This window comes from Pipra filicauda, unplaced genomic scaffold (genome assembly GCF_003945595.2).
Source record: "Pipra filicauda isolate LSUMZ 115617 unplaced genomic scaffold, ASM394559v2 scaffold304_size882533_pilon, whole genome shotgun sequence".
NCBI lineage: Eukaryota > Metazoa > Chordata > Aves > Passeriformes > Pipridae > Pipra > Pipra filicauda.
Genome location: NW_024104426.1, coordinates 519,462 through 537,895, shown reverse-complemented (window position 1 = coordinate 537,895; position 18,434 = coordinate 519,462). Strand labels below are relative to the sequence as shown.

The following is an 18,434-nucleotide window of genomic DNA, read 5'->3' as shown; positions in this document are numbered from 1 at the left end:
ACTTATACCCTTGGTGACCTTGCTGTTGACAAACTCCTCAGTAATCTCTGGATGTACCTCTGGCCACACACTATCCAGGTAAGAAAAATCCTTACTTCACTGAGTGATAATAAAAGACTAACAACCCATTTGTAAATTATGGGAGGTTTCCAACCAGAGCAAATCATGTTTATGCCATGACAAAGATGGAAAGTACTGTCTAGGAAGAAAAACCAAAACCCCTAATCAAACGGCAAATGTCTTGAGTGGAGGGTCCACTCCACTTGACAACACACCAGCTCCCACCTCACAGGCTCAGAAAAGGGGATGAGAAGCCTCTACAAAGGATGTAAAACTGATGTCATTTAAATAAAGGTTCTCCAAAGCCACGATGAAGGTGTCTTACACTTACCTTTGTGTGCTGAACATCACAGCCTGTAAAGCAAGGAGGTGTTGGTAAGAGTTGAGTACAGCTGGTGCACACACGTGGTTACAAAGCAGAGCAGCTCTCAGGGGTCACAGGGGGAAGTGGTGGGGTGGCCTGTGCCAAGCCCAGTCCTGCATCCTGAGTGCAGTACAGTGGTAACCCCAACAGGAGCCTGTGCACACAGACAGGGCCAGGCTGGAAGGTGCCCTGATTCCTGAATTCCTGGTAAATCAAAGAAATGCTCCAACCCAAACAGGACACGGTTCAAGAGCACGCAAACAAACCAACATGCTGAACAGGGGCAGTCAGCTGCACAGAACAAGAGGCTGTAACTTTTGTTTCTGCCAAAAAAGAATATAAAAGAGTGTAACAGGAAAGGGCATTGGGAACTGGGATCACACTGCAGCAAAAAATGCTGGGATGTGCCGATGGCTCCGTGCAGCAGTGAGTGAGGGGCGTGGGACACACTGCCTGTGATAGCAGGGGACAGGATGTTGCAGGGCATTACAGCCCAGCCCCACATTCCTGTGCACAAACAGGAATTCTGCCCATCACTAATTGTGCTCCTCCATCTGGTACCAATCAGGATCTCTGCTGAACTCCGGGGCCGGTTACCAGCAACACTCCTCAAGAAGGCTGGGTACCACATGGAGAGAACCCGAGGAAACCAAGGGAAAAGCATCACAGCTCTCATTTTTCTTCTCAACTACTTTATTCAGTTTACAAAAGACAAAGAATGAGGGCAGAAATCACAGCTATCTCTGAATAAAAGACTGCTGCTGCAAAAAAAAAGGTCATTAAATTTTCTGTGACCGTATGGAAGACAAGTATTAAGAGGTTTACAATGAGGCAGGGAGGGTTAACTGGATTCAGGAAATAACTCCCAACTTTCCAATTGCTGCAAGAATAGCAAAGAACTGGAGTGAACTACTTGAGGGGTTCGTGACACGCCTGGTATTGGAAGTTTTACATCAGAGTAAACATTTGCCAGGGTAGTTCCTTCTGAGGGAGCTGAAATAGGTTCTCTCTACAAGCCCCTTCCAGATCTCTTCCATGACTCTGAATTTCCACATGCAGCTCAGGGCCAAGCATGGCATCAAACAGGTGTCTCCTGACTGCTTTGGAATTCCACTACACCACGTGCATAGTTTTTAAAAATCATTTATAGTGACTGATCAGAAGAAATAGCCAGCACCCAAGTACACTGCTTTGTGACAATGAGGAGTAAAAGTAATAAACATGCTCCAAATCAGACTAGGCTGGGTGTTCTAAACCAGTTCTACTTCAGTTAAGGAGCAGGTCTCATTTAAATTCATTCTATAGGTTAAGGAAATATAATTACCTGCTCCCTGCTCAGCATTTGCCAGCAGTACATACATTGTAACTACTGACCTACAGAGAAACCACATTTATGTACTAAGTGGTGGTAGTGAACAGGATCAATGAGCCACTGGAGACTGGACCCAGACCTGCTTTTGAGGAGACTAATATTGCAAACCAGCTGCCAAAGTCTGTTCCAACCTGTGGTAAGGTTAAAAAAAAATAAATTACTTCTGGCATAGACAGTTGGATTTCCACCTCCCCCCCTCCATCATCAAGCTCTCACTGTATTTGTGGAAGACTGGTTAGTGAGGTGGATATAGGTTGCAAATAACATAATATATATAATATATATCATACATATGGATACTGGAAGAAGGAGATGAAATTATTCCATTTGTACTCTCCAAATTATACACATTTACTTCTTTCATCAGTAGGTCACACAGGTTATCAGTGTGTCAGAGCACACACTGTTTTATATAAACTCTCTTTACCAAAACAAATACTTTTGTAAAAATTGTCCCTTGGAACTCACTTTTGTTAAAGCATGGCTGAGAACTTAAAACAACTACAGAATATCAGTTTAAGTCATATAACAAGTGCTAGAACTGAACTCAGTCCAATAAAAAATGGCCAGAATAAAAAACCCCTCATATAAATAGTCCTATGTACACTTTGGTTGCCAACTCTGGGGTAGACAGTACTACAGGGAGCTGTAACCTGACTGGCAGTGCAAGTCACCTGTCCAAGAAAAAAAAAAAGTAAAAATGCACCAAAAATAGTTAATGATCAGAATCGTGCTGCTCCTCTCTAAACTGGAGAAGAGAATTTCAGCATCTGGCTCGTCAGCCACACAGGCAATGGTGTCTCACATTCCAGCAACAGGAAAACAATTCCAAGCTTCCTGCCTGCTGAAGGTTCTGGCCAGCACCATCTCTGTGCCAAGGACATGCGCCGGCCTGGCACCGCCACCGAGAGAAAAACCTGATCTGTAGTGCACAAATGGAGCACGAGCATTTGATTCCCAACATGCAGGTGAAAAATACAAAATAACCACAGTCGTAATAAAAAAGAGAAGGACATTCTAGAGCAGAGGGAGCTGCAGGAGCTCTGAGGAGTACACGGGGTAGCCCAGGGGCGGGTCGGCAGCCTGCACCGTCAGGTTGCGCAGCAGCACCGGGTGTGCCTGGATGCTGTACCGCTCCTCGTCGTCGTTGGTGGCATAGAGCAGCTCCCAGGACAGGTTGGCCCACTGACCTCGGACAGCCTCAGCATTCAGCTTTCCCACTTGCACCAGCAATTCCTGAAGAGTGAGGACTCGCCCGGTGTAAATTCCCTGTGAGAACAAAAAGATCACGGTGTCCAGTGCGTTCTCCGAGACGAGACACGAGCAGTTTGGTTACAAAGCTCAATGAAACCTTGGGGCTACATGCCACGAATATCATCCCTTTAAACACAGTAAAGTATATAAACCAGTCTCCTGGTTTTGACTCTTCCATCTAGGGAGATAATCAGGAAATGCTGCTGCATCTGTGGTGTGATTTTCAACAACAGTAGCGTCAGTTCCTCTCTAGTACAAACATAAACTTTGCACAGCCGTCAGGGAACACAATTACAAAGGGAAAAGAAAGAACAGTGGAAAGGAAAACCAAATTTAGACCTTTCTCACTAGTAATTCTTCTTCTTACCATGCTTGGGTCATGCCCCAGTGAGAAAAGGTATGGCTTTTCCTGCAGAACTGCCTGCTGCCACTCCAGGTCTGACACCAGCCCAATGTACCAGTCGCTGTCATATTCCTCCAGATAATTCACCAGCTCTTCAAAGTTCTCCACCGGACCCAGGCTGGCTTTGTCCACCATAAGTTTAAAAGTGTATCTGAAAGGTGCAGAACACCACATGGTCACTTGTGCAGCAAAGACAGGAGGGAGAAAGACTCTCCGGGCCACAGAAGGTGGAAAAAGGCTCCACCAAACCCTGTCAGTTACTGCTTGTCAGCTGAGCCACGGCCAGTTGGTCTGGCTGTGCTTTTAGCTCACCCAGATCTAAAACACATCAGCTTAAGCTTCTCTCATTCCCCTCCAACACCGTTCCTGCTGCCTGATAATGGAAAATGCCAAAATCCAAATCCATCACAATTCTCTTAGATATGGGGACAATGAAAATGGGTTGTTTTTTCCCCACTTAACACAGCAGATTGGAGACAGCTGCTGTTGGGAAGGGAGGAAAGAAGAAAACTCCATACCACAGGCTTCACTGCCAGGGGTCACAGGCAATGGTTATGTAGGAAGAAGCTACAAATACATTTAAATGACACGGGTTAAACATAACTTCAATGAAGTGGTATTCACTTCCAAAGCACAGGACTCTCTAATTTTTTCATATATATGAGGGAATGTTTTTCTTTTACCTGAATGCTTTTAATGCCAGCTGGAATAGCTCTGGTTTGCCTGTTAGCCAGTCCAAACCCACGGACCAGGGAATGCCCCCAGTGTAGGCCCTGAACACGTGGCTCGGGGCAGGTACAGCGTTATCCAGGCCAAACAGACCAAAGCAACACGACAGCACTCCCTGGATGTACAAGTCCTTCAAAGCTTTATCTTCCATGAGGTCTGCAAGTAAATTGGAAGGCTTTTCTTTCAGATGGAAAAAGTCCAGCTGACTCAGAACGAAGTGGTACCATTCCTCTGGAAACCTCTGCCTCATCTCACTGACTTTGGAAGGCGGTACCGGTGCTGTTCTCCATTCCTCAGGGATGCTCAACAGCTCTGAGTAAGAGCAACTAAATTCAACCCGAGGCAACACTTCTGGCTGTTTCCCTTTGTCTACAGCAGGCAGCCCAAGCACCACAGCCTTGTACAATTTATCTTCTGGTGACATTTCTTCTGTGAAGTCTTGGCTCTGTGTTTCCACAGACCCTGGAATAGACAGGTGCACTTTTGGTGTCAGTCCCAACTGCCCAGGTTCTTTTCTATCTTTTGTTCTGCCACTGGGTTCAAAATCAAAAATGTCACTATCATCAGTCCAGTCCTCCACTGTATCCACACTAAAGCTGTCTTCTTCCCTTGGAGCCCTGGACCTTCCTACTGCACCGCTGCGCTGATTTTCTGGAAATGATCCTTGTTTGTTCTTGTTGGCACTGCCTGGGCTTTCCCACATCTTTGATTTTTTATAACAATACTGGACAAGCATCCACACAAGCACTTTAATGAAATCATCTTTCAGGTGCTTTAAATTCTCATGAGAGTCAATGATTCCAGATAACACATTCCTGGCGTCGGAGTACAGCCGCACAGGTACCACAGTACAAGGAGTCAGGATGTGTCCAAAATGGGGATTGGGAGAGAGAATCTTCGTGCGCTCCTGATGTTCAAAAGCCATTTCAAAAATTTCGTCAACTCTGTGAGCTTCAGCAGCATGACAGGATGTTTCCTGCAGTTCTAGCCCCTAAAGCACACATGAAAACAACTTCCTCTTAGTCTTCACCAGGACATGTCTTTATATGCTAGCAAGCTGTTTGCTTCCAATAACATTTTTTCTGAACTAAAAGATATGTTCCATTGTCAATACTTTCCACCACTGAACCTATAAATCTAACTGGAGAGAACAGCTAGATGAGCAGATGCAATAACAGAGCACTCACTGCAATACTAGACACAGATCAATGTCTTAAATGAATCTTTGCCCCATGCAGATCTTATCTTATTGAAGATACTGTGTCACAAGCTGGATGATAAATTCCACATCTGCTACACATGACTGGCTAGTATAACCCTCATCTTAAAAAATTAACTATAGCATCAAGTAAATCAGTTACACTGATGAAATGCTACACAGCAAAATGTTTTCATGATTTCCAAACATGAATATCTCAGTGCTCAGCATACAGTTACCTTAATGTTAACACCACAGTACGTGAAGCCTTTTTCCAGCACCAATATCCACATCAGCCTGTCCTGAAAGCGGCACAAGTAATGTGATCCAGGTAGAGAGAGACCTAGACAAGGGAAAAAAACCAATAAAAACTATGTATTACTTTGGTATCATAGTGATGAAAACCTTTTCTCCCTGCCAATGAAAGGATTCAACTGCAAACACAAAATATTTCTGCATCAGCATCACAACCAGTTAAAACTGGCTAACTAGGACCTTAGAATCCTAAAGAAACCAGCTGCAAAGCTGGATCTTGAAACTGCAGTGTTAACTTTGAGAAAAGCTGTGGAAAAGTGGGAAACCCTCACTGCAGGCTACAATATTAATACTGCACTAGGGTTAAGAATTCCCTTAATTCCCTTTGTAGAGATGATTTTCATGATTAAAGATCATCTTTGGCTGCGTTTCCAACCACTCGGTTCCCACTGATGTTCTCTGGAGACCTAAAATTCTTATGACTGAATGCATTAAAGAATCATGATATAGCACATGAGTACCCCAATGGCCCAATTTGCTGTGGAGTAAGAAGTTTATTTGTTATGGGAGAAATAAATACATAACTAATCAGGATTTGTTACCTACAGCACCAGTTCCTAAACTGATTGTCTGTGTTCCAGCTTTATTAGGAAATCACAGAATCACAGAATGGTTTGGGTTGGAAGGGACCTTAAAGATCATCCAGTTCCAACCCCCTGCCATGGGCAGGGACACCTTCCACTAGACCAGGTTGCTCCAAGCCCCAGCCAACCTGACCTTGAACACTTCCAGGGATGGGGCAACCAGAGCTTCTCTGGGCAACCTGTGCCAGGTCCTCACCACCCTCACAGGCGAGAATTTCTTCCTAATATCCTGAAGTATCTTCTATATTTCTTCCTAAAATATCCCCTACAATGTGAAATCCAGAGTGTAAATGATTCTACCAAGTGTCAGCTCACCAGTGACACAACAGCACACCCATTTTACCGACACATAAATAGAGACAGGGCAAGAGCACCTGCTCATCCTTAAATATTTGTGAATCAACATCAGACACACTGAGCACGAACAGCAGATACAGAGGAAATCATCTGTAGTCAATCTGAAACACCTCTGTGTGTCTGTGCATAAATCAATCTGATCCCACTGTAGTAAGCTTGACATTGCCAAAAATACAGCCACACAAAATAAATTGGAATTTGAAAATAGGGTTCTGAATGACATTAAAGTAGTTAGTACTCAAAAATCCCACTGCAAAAATTAATGACACTCGTGTCCAAAAAAGCCACACAAAAGGTACCTTTTCTCTTTTCTACCTATTTCAATAAAAAGTGCAAGGCCAAACTTTTTAAGAACTGGTGGTTATACTGTACTTGAATTATAGCCTAATGTCAACTTCCCTAAAACAATGGTTCTATCCTTAAGCATGACTTTGCTGCCAGTTTATGACCTGCTTCTGCTGTCACTCATGTCCAGTGACCACTCACTTGCACAGAGAATTTTAGTTTTAGAACACTGTAAGATGAAATGAGTGAAACCAACCATTAAGCTGTAGTTAAAATTTAAGTAACCTTTTCTATCCCACTGAGCTAATGAAGTGCATTTTCTTGCTAACATTTTGCAAAGATTTTAATTCCTTTCTTGCTAGCTGTTAAAGCTACTAAAACTCCTTTACACAGAGAAAAAGTACGGGTTTAAATTAGTGACACACAAAGTGGTACTGCTTCATTTTGAACTCATCTGAGAACACCACATTTTTTCTTGCTTGAAGACATTCATTCACAGATTTTCCCATTAAAGAAGAGACTTTTTCTCCCCCCTCAAGACTAGTCTTTTAAATTATTTATTCTGAGGCAGACATGCCATCACAGTCATTATGGCAAAGGGGAAAAAAACCCTATAAAAATATGTATAGACATAACACAGAAGAGAGATATAAATATATATATATTATATATATATTGTATATATAAAACACAGATGGGCTGATGCTGTAGGCAAACTGAAGTATCTCTCTCTAGAGGAAAAACACTTCCTAGTTTAATACCTCCCTCTAATCAGTACTAACAGTGCAGCAAATGTAAAAGTAAAGCACTTGGTTATATTCTTCAAAAAAGCATGATTAAGGCTAACTTTCACTGCCTTCAAATATTAGTCCATTTTGTCTAATCATAAGCCATTTTCTAAGAGGCTCATGTAAATACTTGCCTCTTGTCTAAGGGCAGCAATCTTCTGATTATTTAGGTTACACAAAGGCTGTTCCTCGAGACAACGAGCTTGCAATTTTAACAGTTATCCTGTCTCCAGCTGGGAAAAAGACCAGGCATTTCTTCACCTCTGTTTCTGTAATTCTGTGAAATCCCCCTCACGATGCCTTTCACAGGCTGTAAACCCACAAGTGCTGTTACAATCCTACCCTGACTGCCTGCAAAAGATATGACATTAAGTCTTATCAACCAGTTCTGTTCTCAACCGAATACTTCTAGTTGTGCTACATCATGTATTTTACAAACATCCAGTCCATATTCACCATAACCAAGTAACAGAACCAAATCAGCAAAGCCAGCTTCTGGATCCTGAGCAATGGGATCGATGCAGAGATAGACACAGCCACAGGGAGCAGTCTGACACACATCTTCCTCTGTGCTGTCTGGCAGGAGAACTCAATTTATTGCCTCCAGTTAGGTGGGATGAACGCATTCCATCCTTTTTGTTCAGTATAAAAACATTAGGACTGAGACTGTTTCATCACCATTTAATTTCTCCTTAAAGGGAACAAACCACAGTTATTTTTTTTATGGGAATGTAAGAAGTAGAGGTCATAGAACCGTTAGGGTTGGAAGAGACCTCCAAGATCATCAGAGGCCAACCTTTGGCTGAACACCACTATGTCCACTAAAACCAGGGCACCAAGTGCCACATCTACTCGTTTTCTGAACGCCCCCAGGGATGGTGACTCCACCACTTCCCCAGGCAGCCTGTTCCAATGCTTGACAATCTTTACAGTGAACAAATTTTTCCTAATATCCAACTTAAACCTCCCCTGGTGCAACCTGAGGCCGTTTCCCTTCATCCTATCACTGGCTGACTACAAGAAGGATCAAAGTACCCACTTTTTCCTCAACTGAACAATCTCTGAGCATCAGATTTAACCCACGCCGTGAAACGCGGTTTAAACCACGGTTCTCCCACTCTCCAGCAAAATCACCTTTCCTAAGGTATTAGCTTCATCAGTGTTGCTGTGCACCTACCCAGGCTCCCAGTGGCCAGTGCAGACTGCAGGGCCACTGCCAGGCTGGGCACCAGCTGCTGGTAGTACACGGTGTCGGGGCACACGCAGGCCGTGGCACCCACAGGTCCCGGCCAGCTCCGGACAGGCCTGGGAAACCCGACCAGGAACACGGGCAGCGTGAAGAGCGGCAGCAACGGGGAGGAAAGGAGGGCGGAGATGGCGATGAGGGTCAGCAGGATGGGGAAGAAAACCACGTTGAGGGTGATCAAGGCGGCGGTGGATTTCCGGCGCTGTTTCTTCTCTGTCCACGATGTCAAGAGAATGGCCAAGGCAAACTGCAGCTTGGACACAAACTGGAGCAGGCGATCCCGGAGGAGACCAACCTGTGGGATACAGACAACAAGCATGTCATTTGTAGCCCCTGTCATATTCAGCACTGCCAGAGCTGCCTTGGCTACAATGATTTTATGAAAATTAAGCATGGCTATCATTGATGGGTGTTACTATTTATCTTAGTACACAGTTCTTAGCTTCTGGACTCTGTAATTCTCTAACAGGAGAAAGCAAGGAAATAAGGACTTTCTTATTCTCAAGAAAATAAGTGACAACTACCTGCTTAAATTTACATTATGACAATTACCAGCAAGAGTCTGATTCCTGTATCAAGGCTTCTGTTCCACCAGAGGTCTGGATTAAACACCAACATTTGTGCTATTGACACAATCACAATGTCCAGTAAGGCATTTTCTGTATTCTGCCAGACCTAAAACAGAGATATGTTAGACACACATTTAAAAATGTATCTATTTATCTCTGCTTTCATGACCTGGAACGTTTCTTCCAAGCCACCTTAATACTTAAATCACGCAGAAGAGCATTTCTTAGGCTAACAGATTTAAAATTCAAATTACCATCCTAAATATTCTCGTGAATCCAATGCAAACAGACACAGAATGAAGGTTTTGTAGCGAACGGTCTAGTGACAGGAACGCTATCATAGCAAACGGAGACACTGGAATTGAAATAAAACAATCATTGATTTCCTTTCAAAAACATAATAAAAGTCTACAGAGGTAAGCAGTCTTATTGCAGAATGGAAATCTTATTAAAAAAACTCTTCCCTTCATTATCAAACTCCTCTTTGTGTTACACTCCCAGGATATCGAACGGCTTGTTTGCACTAATGGCCCAGGACAGCAAACATTTACATCAGTGCTCAGTTGTTACTTGCTATTACGGTTTTTCTGGCCTTTATTTGTTTCTCCAAGAGAATGGGAATACTCAAATAAGTAAAAATAAACATGGAATAGCAGTCATCAATCCACTTTCCCAAATTAATGCTTCTTTATGAAATAGTTTAAATCAAATTTTTATTCCCTCAAGCCAGATGCATTTCTCCCTGACCTGCCAGAAAGGAGGTTCCCTTTCCTAGCAAGTTGTAAGAACCAAATGTTTAGTCATTTGAAAACTCTTAGATCACTTTGTTGTGAGAACCTTTTAAAAAATCTGCAAGTGCCATTTTTTTCAAAAGTGAGTACTTAAGTCATAACTAAAATCCTTTAAAAGGCCTTGCTTTCTGAGCTGGGCTTTTAAAAAGCTGAACTTTTTAGGTTCACCCCTAAAAAAAAAATAAATAAAATCACTTTCAAATATTCTGGACCAGTAACTTTGACCTCAATGCACAATTTACCAAGACATCAACAAGTATTTCAAGCTATTTGTTTTTTTAGTTCATTTATAGAATCTTGCACATACAGCAGTTTTAGTGTTGTTTCAATCTCCCTACAAGCATCATCTAACAAACAACAGACAGTGTGTATTCCTACCTAGAGTTAGTAAAATCCTCCTGACAACACCAACTTTCATTAGCCTTCTTTGCTTCTCCATGAACACAGTCACAGTCCTGACATCCTTTGGGTAAAAGGGGTTTCGGAAGACTCCAAACAAGTACACTCTCTGAATCTCTCTAAGAATCCACATAATTATAAGTAATAGGATCAGAATGTAACTTGCTATGGCCTGAGGACTGGCCTGGGAGAATGATGAAGAGCCTGCAAATCGGTGCAGCAGACTCGCTTCCGTGAGGGCAGATGTCAACACAGTCAAATAGAAAATAAATTCCCTCCACCCAAATTGCATCCTAAGACCTCTGTGCATATTTTTAGGTTTGCTGGAGGCTAAATGGCTGATCATGGTGTGATTGAAGGCAAAACCAATCTCGCTTAGGTTAAGACTCAGTATGAACCCAAATCCAGTCATGAAGAGGATCACACCGAGAGTGCTGGGAATGAAATACGATGCTATTGCTGTTCCAGCAGAAATGAGAAACATTACTAATAACCTGTGAAGGAGAAAATAAAAAAGATTTGCTTGAAAAGAAAAAGGTTATGAACAATACTGATATATTTTACAATCATATAAACATTTACTTTGTGTTACTTGACATAGGTGAACCTCCTAGTCCAAACTCCAACAGTTGTTCCATTCCCCACAGAAAAAGTGCGTCAAGCGGGGGCAGAATTCCCATTGCCCACAAGAATGGCAGGAAAAGAAATAGGATGTGCAAAATCTGGTTTGTCTGTTCTAGAATGGGTGCGTTGACAGCAAACCTGGATAAAAGAAGAAATGGATTTGACTTCTGTGAAGGAAAGGGTAACTTATGTGTGGGATTTTCGTTTAAATACACAGCAAAGTCCAAAGTAAAACCATTACGTATTCAACCTACAAAACCTCAATTACGATGTTTTAAAAGGAAAAATAAGGACATACATTAATGCTTGGGGCAGTAACACATTAATTAGAACATCAGAACACAGCCCAATTTTCCATTTAAGAGATCTGAAGTCTGGATTATGCAGATGAATCCAGTCATGCAATTATCCCAGTTGTTTTGATACTGCTGTGATAATACACTGAAGAAATACTTGTGCAAAAAGAAAGGTCCACAGGCTCCAAAACCTCAATAGTTTAACAAAAAAAATGCAAAATATTTTTTTCAGAATCACAAAAGCAAAACTTTATGCCAGTCCAAGACCCAAGAGGTAAGTCTTAACACTGGAAGAACTGGCATGTTGCCTGTACACCTAAACTCTCTTTAGGAATATAAAATATTATTTTCTATATAAAAGTGTCAAAATCGTCCTGTAAAAATACAAAGATCAGTGTCAGAAACCTGCATAAATTCTATGTCATATGTAGTTCACCAGCTAGCTAATTCAGTTAAAGGTGGACTGCCAAGATATTTGGTTTCTCTCTACTTTTTAATAAATAAGCAAGTAAGCCTCAAAGGAATTTTATCAGGAATTTAGACAATGTCTGAATTTTCTCCTCAGGAAATTAAAAGAATTTGGAGTATAATTCTCCTAACTTAACTGAAGTGGAAATGAGGGTAAATCTTTAACACAGACATCTCCAAGTGCAAAACTAGTAAAATCAAACGTGCTTTTTTTTTTTTAATGCATCTGAAGTACCCCAACCATAAAATATGTACATGTGACAAAGTGATATAAATATCACTCGACAGGGAGAATGAATGCATAAAGTAAATCTAAAAGCATCTTGCTTTAAGAGATTCTGCAAATACTTGTTAAGAAAAACCCATCTGAAAAACAGAAATATAGAAGTCTCCTATTTGTAGCTCTTTTGTATTACAAGAGCATTTAAAAATTCAAGTTCAAAATCCATACAACCAAGATATAGCAATGCTCACATTTGCTTATCCACTCATTAAAACCAAATTTAGAGTCCTTTTTTTTTTTTGCCTGTTGTTTAAAACACTCTGCAATTGTTTTGCAGAGATTAAATGAGAATATATTCCAGGATGAAATCTGGACATAAATCCAGTATTCCTGAAGTCCGCAGTGTTTAGATCTACAATTCCAGGTGAGGAACATGTGTTTTCAAAACACATTTTTCAAAAGGATAGTGATGGAAATGCTCTGGTACAAAAATACTAAAAATTACATGGTAGAAGACAATTTTACCTGTATCATATGTACAAACTGCTTTAACTGTTCTTCCTAATTTACATGGAATGCTATAAAAATTTAGGAACCTTTTATACACAGCACAGAGCCTCAATTTTCACCATACACATATCTGGTTTCTTTCTTCGAAGTCCCTACAGTTGATTAAAATCCCAAAATAAATTTTCCTCAGAAGAATAATTTCATCTCTCTCATCAAAAAGACACAGAATAACCACTACTTAAATTAGCTAAATGCATTATTAGGTTTACCTGTGTGCAAGATCCACTGCAATAAAGACAAAGATGTAGAAAGGTCTCATCAGAGCAGTGATTTCATAAGTATCCAGTGCTTGGAAAGTGGCTGTTTCAGTAGCTGTGTTTATGATTAATGAATACTCTCCTATACATATGGTCACCCATCCAAATACAAAGATCACAACAGTTCCTCCAATGTTGCTATATAACAAGGTTATTCTGTTTGGCAGCAAATACCAAGTTCCCAGCCCACACAATACCCCTGCCAGAAGGGAATGAAATACAGTGTTGATTATATACTTCTTGCCAGGAATAATAAATTTTACTGTCTCTGAACCTACACAGCTGGAAAATTCAAACTCATCTTCATCTGTCAGGGTATTCTGAATTTGCATTCTCTCTACTGTCACTGTTTTCTGCTTTGCATGTAGATTTGTCATCTGGAGAGCAAGTGCAGTGACAAACATCAGTCCTCCTGACAGTGCTGCAGTGCAGTAGTCCTTCATGACTCCCAGCTGGTACAAGAGTGTTCCTACTCCTCCCCAAACCCATGGTGTCAGAAAGAGAATGATCTGGTTCACATATATGTAGGGAGGGGCACAATAGCCTAATCTGAGCCGGGGACCTCCCAGCACAGTCTGAGGAAAGCGCTTCAAGAAGAACTCCTGTTTGTAATCGTTGAGCAGAGGTACATCTGGCCCCATCCTTGTGACTCAGGAATGCTGGCTGAGTGCCATCTTTCCTGTGAGAGAACAGAAAGGAAAATACGGAAACATTACTGATTCTGCAGCTCAGGACCCAGGGGATTCTCGTGTCTAATTTTTATTTACCGAGTTACAGTGGAATTCCGACACGTCAGGGTTAGAATCTGCCAGAATACAACTACTAAGCAAACACCTATTTTAAAACGTGAACATATTCTTTAATCTGAAGCTTTAGGCACCGAATAAAACAAATAACCTGTTCTTGGGAGATGATAAAACTAGCTCATTTCCACACCAGAACACCTTCCTAAAAGTGACACTTTTCCCCACCTGGTCTAATTCCAATTGCATCTTGCCACAGAGCTCTAATTCCAAATAATCCTGTTAAAGATCTCCTTATACAAACAGAAGAGTCAGGGATTTCAGTGAGTAGCCACATAAGTGCAAGGCTACAGGCACACAGAGGTCCCTGTAAAAATCAAAGCCTTATGTAATAAACTCAATGCAGGAAAATATTAGTAGAAGCATTAAAAATTACTTTCCACATCAGCATTGTTAGTGTCCTCCCTACACAGCCCAGTTGCAGAACAGGATCTCACTGTACTCAGCAGTACAATGAACTAAGAGTTCGCTTTCTGCTTCCTAAAACACATAAAATTAAAAAAATAAATACAGTACTTGTGGTTTGTAGCAGAGTCAGCATATATTCTTCTGTATGTCAGTGGAGAAAGCTGGAAAAAAGGAAACAAAAGATAACCTGTAAACACTTACAATGACCCATCAAACTGGAATCGGGTACAAATACTCATTTAGAGGGGATCAGGCAGTGTAGAAATAATGAATGTAAGGTGGTACCAATGATATTAAAATATAATTCTGTGCTACTAGTCATGAAAGCAAGAGTCTATGAATGACAGGTAGAAATACTCAAACTAAGAAATAGGGTGAAAAAAGCAGCACAGAAATGCAGTGCCAAAGCACTTCATTAATAATAATTCTAAAAAAGAGATGTTGGTGTGCATTAGGAGATGTGCAAGTTCTGAAATTCTGACTTTCTTCCGCTGGACCTGTACAGTCTGATGAACACCCACTGCCATCCTGGCACTAAAAATTAAACACCCTGCTGCCATGGAGTTGCCAAACTGCTGTGATCCCTTCTTTCTAAAATACCAAATGCTTCTGGGCTCTTCTAAGAACAATTTACCCCTTTCATTTAAACAGGTATCAATCATTTGACTGTAGGCAGATGTTGGTCATCATGGAATGAAGTCAGAAACAGCACAACTGAGAGATTAAAGGTCATTCACGGGCATTATCACGACTGGAAATTTGCATTCAGGGTCCACTAATTCAATACACTCCACCATGAAAAGCAGGACCCCACGGGCTCTGTAACTACTCTCCATGTAGGACGTGGAACTTATTTTTTTTTTAAATATAAAATATTTAAAACACAGGGATTTTTTGATCACAGTATTTCAAGCCACTGAAAGCTTCTTAAAGTAGGGAGAAGGCAGCAAGTCCTAATGGAAAAGACACATGCTGACAATGGAGAGGGGAATTCATCCCAGTCAGCTCAGGAATTTGAAAACGTAACAGTGACACACCCAACTAAAAACAAATTTCAAATGTAATTTAAAAAAAAAAAATCACAATTCAGCCAATCTTCTTTAGAAAAATAAGCATTGTTTAGAGGGTACATGGGTATGAGACTAAGCTGCTGTGAAAGTTACAGGCAACTGAAGTTTTATAGGCACATAAATGACAGAACCTGAGTTTTAAAACAAACATGGAACCAATAGGTGCATAGTTTTCCTTGAAAAACAGTTTTCAGGCAGCTGTGTTTTTCTGTTCCAAGAAGGGCTATTTTTGTTTTGATTTCTGGTCTGCGCTTGTGTTTGTCAGTTTATATTGCTAACTAAATGTTAACAAAACATTCCTCTTACAGTTTCTGGGTAAACAATAGGCATCTTTGTGTGAGACACAAAAATCTACACACATAAACAATATAGTTCTGCTTGGCTCCACTCCAAAACGAGCTATGGAAAGACGTGAATTTATTTATAAATGAAAATCCTGAGACTGAAGCTCACAAACTACGGAAACTCTATCCGCAACCATCCTCCTGGCTTCCAAGTAGTCAGGTAGCACATGAGGACTTCAAAGAGGGACTCATATGTGTCTCTTAATTCCAGTGCAAAGCCCTAGCAACAAGACTCCATAGATCAGTGAGTGTTTACAGGACCTGGCTTCAATATACATTCCTGACATACAGGCCTGGTCCCACTTTGACAACTTGCCTGGTTACCCAAACAATTGACACAACAGCCTGTCATCACCAGCGGGGATCCATGTGACTTGGATACTGCCACAACAAGGATGGCAAAAGGGCTTCAACACCATACAGTCACTTAACCAGTTCTCCCCTGCAATATCCTCTCTTTGTTCCTATTACAGAAGGAAACAAAGCAAATCTTGCCTCAAATTTAGGTAGAAATTCACAGGAGGGCACGAATTTTGGTCTAAATGAACATCATCCTTCATGTATGCTGGTGGTGGGTCAGTTCAGTTTGGTTTGGGTTTATTTCCAGCAGATTATAGAATATGTGTACAGCTGACTGCCACCTAGGCAGCTGAAACACATAAGTCTTAAAAATACTTACCTTGGTGGTCTTCCAGGTGTTTTCACGTGAGGGCAAGTGAGGACTACAAACCCCCTGCTAGCACAGGAGGGTGGACGGTGGTGGAAGATAAAGAAGAGTTTGTGGCATCCCCCGTCCAGGCAAACCCAGGCACACCTTGTGCCCACCTGTGTGCCCGGACACCTGCACCCCCAGTCAGAGATTCCACTGGTTAGACATCCCTGGTTAACGATTCCACAGGCCAACTTTCCAGCCAGGAGCCAGCCAGAGCAGGCTGGGGCCCTCTGCTCAGCTGATGCCACCCCCCACTGAGGCTGGGGACGCAGCATTTTGGGACAACACTCCCCATCCAGCTTTGGGATGAGCATCTCAGGACCACCTTCGGGAAAGGTCACAGGCCACCTCCTCCCGAAGCACCTCTGCCCCTGACCAGGCGGGCTCCCACCGGAGCCGCCACTCTTCCCACCAACCCACCTCGGTCTCACCTCATCTGCGGATGGCACATAAATTAAAAGACCCAACCAAGCGACCGCAAAAAACACCTCTGTGATCTCAGCTCCGGAGAGGATGGGTCGCCGGGCAGCACGGCCGGGGGGGGCAAACCCGCGACAAAGAGCCTCAGCGAGGCCGGCACCTACCTGTGGCCGGGGCTCGGAGCGGGGCAGGGGGATCAGGGACCGGGCCGAGCCGGCGGCGGGAGGAGGAGGATGAGGAGGAGGATGGCGGAGCGCGGCCGTGCTCTCCCCGCCCCTTCTCCCTCCCCTCAGCTGCCGCCGCCATTTTGCCCGCCTGAGGCACCCGGCGCGGACCCGCTGCCTGCGGGAAATGGCTCCGGTTCGCGGGGCCGTCGGGGCTGCCCCGAGCGGCTCCTCGGCGGGGTCGGCCCGGGGGCGGTGAGGGGCGATCGCCTTCCTGCCCCCTCACAGCGGGCTGTGCCCCGAGCCCGCGTCCCGCGGCGGCATCACAGAATTAATTAGGTTGGCAAAGACCACTGAGATCATGCAGTCCAACCTGTGACCCAACACCACCGTGCCAACCAGACCATGGCACTGAGTGCCACATCCAGTCTTTCCTTAAACACCTCCAGGGACCGCGGCTCCGCCACCTCCCTTGAACGGCAGCCCGTTCAAGTGTCCGATCGCCCTTTTTGTGAAGAAATTCCTCCTAATGTCCAACCTAAACCTCCCCTAGCTCAGCTTAAGACGATGTCCTCTGTTCCTGTCACTGTTCCCTGGGAGCAGAGCCCGACCCGCACCTGGCTACAACCTCCTGTCAGGGAGCTGCAGAGAGCGACGAGATCCCCCCCGAGCCTCCTTTTCTCCGGGCTGAGCCCCCCCGGCTCCCTCAGCCGCTCCTCACAGAATTTGCGCTCCAGCCCCTCCAGGTGGGGCGTTCGCAGCTCGGCTTCCACACACAACCATCGTCCTTGTGCTGTAAAATGCGGTGAGAGGCGTCTCCGTAGCTGTGCCGGAGCAGCAGCTCCCGAAGTGGAGAGAAGGGCGAGGGAACCCCCTCAGTGAATAATTTGTCACCCAGGCAGCTTGGGTTTCCTCAAGTGTCTTTCCGACCCGCTGAAAGTTGGTGTGGAAGTGTTGGAGCCTTTACTTTTCATCGCCTTTTTGATCCTATTCATAATCTTCCCACATTAACAAAAGTGCAAACCCAACCACATTAGTTTTTTCTTTAATTATTGCAACATTTAACATTAAGGTCCAATACGCAACATTCTAATATGATACTAAAACATTAATCACACATACTCAATCCACAGCATTCTGACATAAAACCAAAATACTTAACAGTTCCCTTAATCTTGGCTATTAACGACGTTCCTTTATGTCTAACTAGTTCAAGATAAGGACACTGGTTTTAGCCTCAGGTAGAACAAAATGCATTCTCAGTTTTCTTCTAGGTTAATTAAAACATGAGCACTCTCTGGGAAATTGAAATATAAATCCCAGTACTGCAATGCTACTTACTACTTCAAATTATGCCTATT

At 43.0% G+C, this 18,434-nt stretch overlaps 1 protein-coding gene across 3 annotated transcripts; it reads right to left on the bottom strand.

The window, feature by feature from the left end:
* Positions 1 to 1,096: 1,096 nt before the first annotated feature.
* Positions 1,097 to 17,699, bottom strand: PCNX4 (pecanex 4). Of its 3 annotated transcripts, none has more exons than XM_027711761.2 (12): positions 17,074 to 17,699; positions 14,472 to 14,524; positions 13,105 to 13,831; positions 11,297 to 11,476; positions 10,694 to 11,208; positions 9,779 to 9,879; positions 9,508 to 9,630; positions 8,887 to 9,250; positions 5,620 to 5,723; positions 4,137 to 5,173; positions 3,418 to 3,604; positions 1,097 to 3,065 (listed from the first exon to the last, which is right to left on the bottom strand). In XM_027711761.2, the coding sequence occupies exons 3-12, from the start codon at positions 13,791 to 13,793 to the stop codon at positions 2,814 to 2,816; spliced, it is 3,552 nt and encodes a 1,183-aa protein (XP_027567562.1). In that variant the 5' UTR covers positions 13,794 to 13,831; positions 14,472 to 14,524; positions 17,074 to 17,699; the 3' UTR covers positions 1,097 to 2,813. The 3 variants fall into 3 exon arrangements, with proteins under 3 accessions (XP_027567562.1, XP_027567564.1, XP_027567571.1); XM_027711763.2 differs by lacking the exon at positions 17,074 to 17,699 and adding an exon at positions 16,457 to 17,048; XM_027711770.2 differs by lacking the exon at positions 11,297 to 11,476.
* Positions 17,700 to 18,434: the final 735 nt, after the last annotated feature.